This window comes from Bactrocera tryoni, chromosome 1, assembly GCF_016617805.1.
Source record: "Bactrocera tryoni isolate S06 chromosome 1, CSIRO_BtryS06_freeze2, whole genome shotgun sequence".
In the NCBI taxonomy this organism is placed as follows: Eukaryota; Metazoa; Arthropoda; class Insecta; order Diptera; family Tephritidae; genus Bactrocera; species Bactrocera tryoni.
Window position 1 is genome coordinate 31,500,016 of NC_052499.1, and position 8,687 is coordinate 31,508,702.

The 8,687-nt window shown below is 34.5% G+C and overlaps 1 protein-coding gene across 1 annotated transcript; it reads right to left on the reverse strand.

The window, feature by feature from the left end:
* Positions 1-519: 519 nt before the first annotated feature.
* Positions 520-7,289, reverse strand: LOC120778360 (synaptic vesicle glycoprotein 2B-like). Its single transcript, XM_040110150.1, has 10 exons — positions 6,947-7,289; positions 5,548-5,902; positions 5,306-5,487; positions 5,065-5,246; positions 4,787-5,007; positions 4,567-4,729; positions 4,387-4,504; positions 4,162-4,321; positions 1,173-1,300; positions 520-723 (listed from the first exon to the last, which is right to left on the reverse strand). The coding sequence occupies exons 1-10, from the start codon at positions 6,993-6,995 to the stop codon at positions 668-670; spliced, it is 1,614 nt and encodes a 537-aa protein (XP_039966084.1). The 5' UTR covers positions 6,996-7,289; the 3' UTR covers positions 520-667.
* Between the last annotated feature and the right edge of the window lie 1,398 nt (positions 7,290-8,687).

Consider the following 8,687-nt stretch of genomic DNA (forward strand, 5'->3'; position numbering starts at 1 on the left):
GCTAGCTATTATAGAATGACTTGTGTGATTTGAATCGGTGATTCTATTGTCCGGTCAAATCATCCGAAGGCATGCGGTTGGTTAAGCGGGTTTTGCGTAAAATACTAAAGAATTTTCAAGGAAATACACTTTAACATGCTCATCAGAAATTCAACAGATTTATTTATTAACCAACATCGTCAATATGCATCCATTCATACATCTTTCAATCAAAAATAACTAACACCACATAAACCTTCCGAAGCATTTTTAAATCACGCGGTACATCGCGGTCGGTTGTGTCCAAGTTATCTCTAATAGACGTTGAAACTTTCTTATGTTTGCACATTTTTGAACTTATTTTCTATAAAAAAAAACCAAACCGTCAGTATGTACACTACTATAAAACCTAATCCATATGCTAAAAATGAGAACAATATTTTAAAAAATTAAGTAAATTACACAATTATACATACATACATATATCAATACGGATTTCCATATTTACATTTTAAGAAAATAAAGCTAGTTGACACTAGATTTCATTGGAATTAATATTGTATTCAACTACTGTTTTCCATGGTGATTTACTCACAAGAATATATAACTTATGTATAATTAATATTCTAACATGCATATGTGGATATATTGTAGTACTTGACCCCGATTTCCGTATCTTATTTACATTTCACTTTAAGGACATTTCCTTCGTGTCTGGCAAAATGAAAGATAAAGCACCAGCAACTGCATGAGTAAAAAATATTGAATGAATATATGGACATATGGGTATAATTAAGACATCAAATAGGAGACAAGCATTATAATATTGTTTTTCATCATGTGTTCAATATTAACATGCATCTCCAAATATTTATATGTTTTTTTCAAAATATGGAAAATATAAAAAATATCTAAAACCCTGGAGATACAATTTCTTTAAAGTGCTGAAATATAGTATAAATATAATTACTTTTTCTGTACACTGTTTAACTAATTGGATTTTGAATGTTTTATGAAGAACATCCTCTATTTCAATTTCAGGAATTTAATCTTAAATATTTACTTTTTGCCCGCTAATTCAAGGCACCAGTGAATTATTTAACTTCTTTAAAAGCAATTAATAACTTAGATTTCCAGAGTGAAATAAAATTTACATATATTGTATCAGGAAAAGTATCGAAAATAAGTATTACCAAGCAATACACCGCCGATCATTAGAAAAGGTTGTATACATCCCATTTCCATAAAAACAGGAAACAACATATTTCCAGCCAAAGCGCCCAGACGACCAAACATCATTGCGATTGCAACCACCAGTGATCTAGAAAGATATTGTTATCAGAAAATCTTAAAAAAAAAAACAAATTTAACTTCGCTTGCAACGAAACTGCACTTCTTAAATACAAACTATTTCTTTTAAGAACTGGATTTTAATGGATAAGTTTTTTTAATGGCAGCTATATGACTTAGTGACTCGATCTGGAGAATTTCTTCGGAAATTGCCCCGTTGCGTTAGACAATAATCCGTGCCAATTTCTTGAAGATATTTCGTCAAATTAAAAAGCTTTTCATACAAGCATTCGATTTCGATCGTTCAGTTTGTATGGTATCTATAGTTGTTGTTATTATAGCGGTTACCTAAACCCCGATAGGATTGTAAGGATTAGCTAAGTTGTCGTCGACGTCATCCAACGCATGGCCCAAGAAACGTGCTGTTGTGATAAAAACTCCCTCTGGTGGCTGTGGGAGTTTCGAGATATAAAGGTTGAACAGTAGCGGAAAGAGGACACCACCCTACGGTGGTTGCCTCTTGTTTAATTTTTCTCAGTTTTGCCTTTTTTCCTCGAAATAGTACGGATGATTGACGACCGCTAAGGTAGTTCACGGTCCACCTCTCCAGTGCTGGAGGGAGCGTAGTTTTTTCGATGTCCTGCAGTAGCGTTGTTTGACTGACTGTGTCAAAGACTTTTGACAGGTCCAACGCTACGAGGATCGTTCTCTCACAAGGTAGTTTCTGGTTAAGGCCACGAACTATCTGGGCCTTTATGACGCTAAGAGCTGTGGTAGTACTGTGCACTGTGCACATGCAGGTAGTTTGCTAGGCACAAGAAAACGTGATCGATATCTCTAAACTGAGACACTAGTTCGCATATGTATATGCCGTCAAATGTATATGATCATTTATGGTATATACATATATGCTGCATAAAAAATGGCTTTAAAATGGAGTTATCAATATGACAACGACCAGAAACACACTGCTATTTATGTAAAACAGTGGTTTGTTGATAACAGGATTGAGGTTTTGAAGTGACTCGCACAATCACCAGATCTCAATCCTATAAAGAAATTGTAGATCGAAAAATCAGACGTGAGAATTGTAAAAATAAGGACGTTTTATTCATACAACTAAAGGTAGCATGGAAAAGCATTTCCTGTGACACATCAAATAAATTAATAGAGTTCATGCTTCGCCGATGAGCATCTGTATTGAAAAACAAGTAAGGAAGGGCTAAGTTCGGGTGTCACCGAACATTTTATACTCTCGCATGGTAAAGTGATAATCGAGATTTCATTATTCGTCATTTAAATATTTTTCAAATACCGTATTTTTGTAAAGTTTTATTCCGCTATCATCATTGGTTCCTAATGTTTATACTCGTATTATACAGAGAAGGCATCAGATGGAATTCAAAATAGCTTTATATTAGAAGAAGGCGTGGTTGTGAACCGATTTCACCCATATTTCGTACATGTCATCAGGGTGTTAAGAAAACATTATATACCGAATTTCATTGAAATCGGTCTAGTAGTTCCTGAGATATGGTTCTTGGTCCATAAGTGGGCGGCGCCACGCCCATTTTCAATTTTTAAAAAAGCCTGGATGCAGCTTCCTTCTGCCACTTCTTCCGTAAAATTTAGTGTTTCTGACGTTTTTTATGAGTCGGTTAACGCACTTTTAGTGATTTTCAACATAACCTTTGTATGGGAGGTGGGCGTGGTTATTATCCGATTTCTTCCATTTTTGAACTGTATATGGAAATGCCTTAAAAACGGCTCTGTAGAGTTTGGTTGACATAGCTATAGTAGTTTCCGAGATATGTACAAAAACTTAGTAGGGGGCGGGGCCACGCCCACTTTTCCAAAACAATTGGGTCCAAATATGCCCCTCCCTAATGCGATCCTTTGTGCCAAATTTCACTTTAATATCTTTATTTATGGCTTAGTTATGACACTTTATAGGTTTTCGGTTTCCGCCATTTTGTGGGCGTGGCAGTGGGTCTATTTGGCCCATCTTCGAACTTAACCTTCTTATGGAGCCAAGGAATACGTGTACCAAGTTTCATCATGATATCTCAATTTTTACTCAAGTTACAGCTTGCACGGACGGACGGACAGACGGACGGACAGACAGACATCCGGATTTCGACTCTACTCGTCGCCCTGATCACTTTGGTATATATAACCCTATATCTGACTCTTTTAGTTTTAGGACTTACAAACAACCGTTATGTGAACAAAACTATAATACTCTCGTTAGCAACATTGTTGCGAGAGTATAATAAGGCATAGGCAATCAACTATTGAAAGACATAAATTTTTCAATCATAATATCATTTCGTGCTTTAGTTTTGTCGCACCAAATTTTTGGATTTTTTCATGTATGGTATTTTAAATATATTTTTTTAATAAGTTAATTTGTTTAACTTTCACTAATTTTAAAAGAAGAACACATGTAATGCCTAATTTATGATTTTATTCAGTTAAATACCGACAAGGTGGACTATGGCTCCGAAACCGGTTTTGAACCAACGTTTTTTAAGGCGAAGTTTATCTTTTAATGGTTATAAAAATTTCAGTATCAGTAAATACGCAACATTATTGCTATACTGCTGTAATTATTACGTAGCTCGAACGGACACATTATATTGATCATTTGCCAGAATCGGCCAGATCCCATACAACCGATTATTCAGTTATTTTATTTTCCGGAAGCCTGCCTTTAACTAAAAAGCTAAGAGCACGTAATTTTGAAGAACGGTTCACTATTAACTACATGCTTGACAGTGATAGTGAAAATAAAATAAAAGCGGACATCTGTATCACATATATTCAATATAACCAAAATTTTCCATATAATACCTTCCTTATACATATATACACAAAAGTTTAGATACTTGCCTCAAAGAAGTTGGAAAAAGAGCAAGTACCACTCCTAATAGAGATGATGTTGATACCGCCGCCACTGATAAAAACACAGATGATATAATAAGTGTGGAAAGACCATTTACCGACCAATAGAGCGATATGCCGAGAGAGCCAGATATTAAGAGTCCATAAACTAAAAAGTATGAACGATTATACACAATATCCTTTTACAAATAGTTTAATCACATATGTTTGTACTTAGTAAATTTTTAGCTCCTATAGCTCGCACAGTTATACCGGCAAAACAATATGCTACTAAACCAGACGCCGATACGACTATGTTATTAACATATAGATCTATTGACACGTTTGGTAGCTGCAAATTAAACATTATTTGATAAATTAAAACAAATTAGTAAATAGTAATTAAAATTTTACGTTAGTACAGGAGTCCTGAAAGTCTCTAATCACTGATGTTTTATTAACACTATACTCTAGAATTGCACATAGATTCGCTGAGCTTGATTCACCGTTATTTAGAGCTTCGTATTCAGCGATCGATGCAAAAAGTTGAGGCAACCACAGTCGAACAGTATTTAAACTGCAAAAGATAAGTCTTTGATTGTTAGCAATTTCAGTCTTACACGACCAAGCATACCCAAGTAAAATACAGAATTGCATCGCATACGCGTGAAGGGAGTGACCTAATAAAGGCTTTGTGAACATAGGCTTAATCTGCTTCATTCCTTCCTTGAAAGCTTGAGAGAATGTTCTGGGCTCACGTTTGTATTTCCGCTTAACTGGTTTGTTTTCTACAGTAAATATAAGCTCATCAACATTCGAGGTACGATTCGGAACTTCCTCAACCAGCTCTTTGACCTAAGAATATAATAAAATTATGAAATGTATAATGACTTTATCAAGGATAATATATACTGGATAAGCATTCCTGCTTGTTCTTTTATTAATGGCATAAATCTTTTGAAATGCTAGGAGGGCCTCAGCATTTCTTCCTTGAGACATTAAAAATTTAGGACTTTCAGGCAACGCAATTAGACCTAATCCACCGATTATACTTGGTAAACCGCATACTGCCAAAAATATTTGCCACGGATGTACTAAAAGGTAATTGGTCAAAATAAATATTCTAAATACGATTTCACAGTAAATATAATACTTATTAAATAATTAAACAATACGAATTCCCAATCTTGTGGAAATATCGCCCAAGCCAATAGTGGCATTATAAGTGTTGCCAAAGACATAACCATCCCATAAACCATAAGAACTCGTGGTCGATGAGCGGAGCCGTGCATTTCAGTTAAATATGTTAATAGTACTGCACCAGGACCATTCACGCTGTAATGTAAAATGTTTTTTAATTGGAGACAATTCGCAAAAAGTCAAAAATAGTCATACATGAAGCCGCCCAAAAATTTGAATGCAACAAGCATTTCAAAATTCTGCGACAAAGAGCTGCAAAGTACGCAAACGGCGTCTATTAAAAAACCGTAAATCAGAACTTTTCTCCTCCCAATTGTGTCTGCGAGATAGCCCCAAATAACAGCCGACGATATCATTCCGGCATATGTAGCTCCATTTAAAATTCCTTTATCAAAAAGTGTCATTTTAAGATCACACTCAGCAATTGGAAGTATATACGACATTGTGGTGGTTTCAAAGCTGGCGGCGCAAGTCGCAAATATACCAACTATAAGCAGCACTAAATTGAATGTCCCGAAACCTGTTAAATTCATGGCTTGCTCGAAGTCGGCTATTCCATATTTTTACATTAATAATAATAAACAAAATGATACAATTATCTTTATATTTTTCATTAATACATCATGTTATTTATATTATATGTACATATATTAGATACATTATTTGATTGATATGATTGGGGAATGGAGTGACTACACTCCACAGTATTAAATTTAGCCTCTTTGATTGACTTTATTATGCAACAATTTTGTACTCTTGCAACATGCTGCTACAGAGTATAATTGTTTTATTCACCTAACGGTTGTTTGCAGCTGCTAAAACTAATGGAGTCATATGAATATTAAATAATTTTGTCCGATTTTCCCCATTAAGTAACCATAAGAACAATTTTTATAATTCCTCCTGAGAGAATTTGGTCCCCAAGATGGCCCACACTACTACGATCATCTGTATCAAACTATTGTTTTGTTTCTTAATTTGAAGCTTAGTTATAGCTCTTTATCTACTTTAGGCACCAGGGCTCACAGGCGCTCTCTAAGTTCCATAAGCATAATCCACATATCAACATGAAGTTCAAAAATCTTTATATAAGGTATATGGGGAACAGGGGACGTTTTCTATTTTCAAGAAAAATTTTAAGTAAATAAATATGCTATCAGTCCGCATATAGAATTTAGCATTGTAGTTGCAGATTTTTTCAACTTTTCCTTATAACTTTCTTCGATAAGATTCGTAGTTTTGCCGGAAAACTAGATAAACCGTTTTTAACCCTTAAATATTTAACCACATCCTCTCCTTCCTCTTCCAGCAGTGTCTACGCCACGTCAACTTTGTTCTAGAATATAATTTTCTCAAGTTTGAATGTTTATTTGCTTGATTCAAAACATCAAAACAATAGACAAATTAAAATGTCAGTCACGATTTCAATTAAAAACAAAGAGCTTATTTACGTTGGATATTCTTTTTTGAGTAAAACCTAACACTTCACGGGGCGTCTGCATATAGGACATCAACTCCTGTACATACCCGTACTTAAATTAGTAATTAAAGGTTAAGTAATTCAATAATTTAATCGCGATATGTTTAGTTATACCTTTTCGGTTATCACTTGCTGGTGTTGTAGATCCAACATTTTCATCCATTTTGAATATAGAATAATAAACACTCTTTTAACAAATAACACAAGGAACCAATTTAGACATATGCATATACATATATAGCTATATTTCGCTGCAGTTTAAATCGCGTTAATTAGTACGAATTAAAAGCCCGTGGTTTTTTTAATTTCCTTGATCTCAAGTAGTTTTTATATAAATACAATTCAGAGTTCTCATAAATTTATCTCAATATTGCATATATGTATACAGAAATTGTACTTCAAATTTTTGTTATGAACTTGCAACTTTCTATCCAGATGGCCAACTACTCGCGTTAACGAACAGAATATGAATGCCTTATTATTTCGAAAGATACATCTGCTAATTAAGAGTCTTAGAAATCTGCCTAAAGATTTATTGCAATCATAGAGCATGTTATCACCTATCTGTATCTTCACATTAATATAAGACTTTGTCGACGTCATAAAGATATTTAGAAAAAATTTACTACGCGTAAGGTTATCAGTAATCTTAATACATATTCATGTGCATACATACATATGCCTTTGAAAATTTGCCCGTAATGGTGTTTCATCACCCATCTAAGTAGACATCTCTGCTCAACTTCTAATCAAAATCCAATTAAAGATTTTCGACAAAATTTTCTAAACCTTTGATACATTTTTTATCAGTGGTTGAAAGTCAATAATAAATCGTTCTACAACCATCATGTACCTGTATATCGATCGATAAATAATATATCTTAATGCAATTATGTGTACATAAGTAAGCATAAAAGAAACTTTGAATTTATGGTAAGCATTGTAATTAATCTATCCAAGAAACATTTTCTGATAATTTTTGACAAAATTTCGGTGAAACCATTTATTACTACAAATGTGTATTTATTAAGGAAATAAACACATAATGTGTGGTACAATGTTTTACCGAAGTTGTTTTATAATTATATTTTACTTCCCGACAGTGAAATTTTATTAAAATCATCCTCAAATAAGATATATGTATGTATCTGACATAAACTTAATCGAATAAACTAAATTTAATACATTGAGTTGACATACAAAACGTCAACCAGAAGATCGCAATTGATGATATTACTCATACGAGGTTAATACCAATTTCTACATCGACTCCATTCAACTTCAGCGCTTAACCATTTATATATGTAATATGGTTATGAGAAAAACACGCTTCTTCTTCTTTATTGGCGTAAGCGGTGGTAGCTCGAATACTTACAGAGCTGGAGTGCTTTCGTTCATTTGGACGACATAACCTCGTATATCTCACACAGCTCATCGTTCCATCGAATGCGATATTCGCCGTGGCTAACGCGCAAAGGACCATTAATCTTTCGGAGAATTTCTCTCTCGAAAACTCGCAACGTCGACTCATCAGTTGTTGTCATCGTCCAGGCCTCTGCATCAAAAAGAGGGTCACTCATCTGAAGCTTTTTGTTTCTTTTTATTGGGTGCGTTTTTTACGTGGGGGGTCCCAAACCCTGCGGAGGGGATGTTTCGCCTTCAAACGGATGATCTTAGGTTACCCAGAGGATGCTTGGTCCAAGACCGGAAGTCGTGAGCTGCTTGAGCCATTTGTAAAATAATCGTTTCTGGCCACTCCCAAGTGAATGGCGATCAGAGAACTTTCCTCACTTGCGTGAACTTCTGCACATGACTCCATGCTTACTCAATTTCATTAAGATAACTCACATATTGG

Excerpts from the sequence above, each read along its gene's own strand:
- LOC120778360 (XM_040110150.1), bottom strand. The coding sequence starts at position 6,995 with ATGGATGAAAATGTTGGATCTACAACACCAGCAAGTGATAACCGAAAA. Across the intron at positions 5,488-5,547 it reads AAATTTTTGGGCGGCTTCAT|CGTGAATGGTCCTGGTGCAG; the intron begins GTATGACTATTT and ends TTTACATTACAG. Across the intron at positions 5,247-5,305 it reads ATTGTTTAATTATTTAATAA|TACATCCGTGGCAAATATTT; the intron begins GTATTATATTTA and ends ATTACCTTTTAG.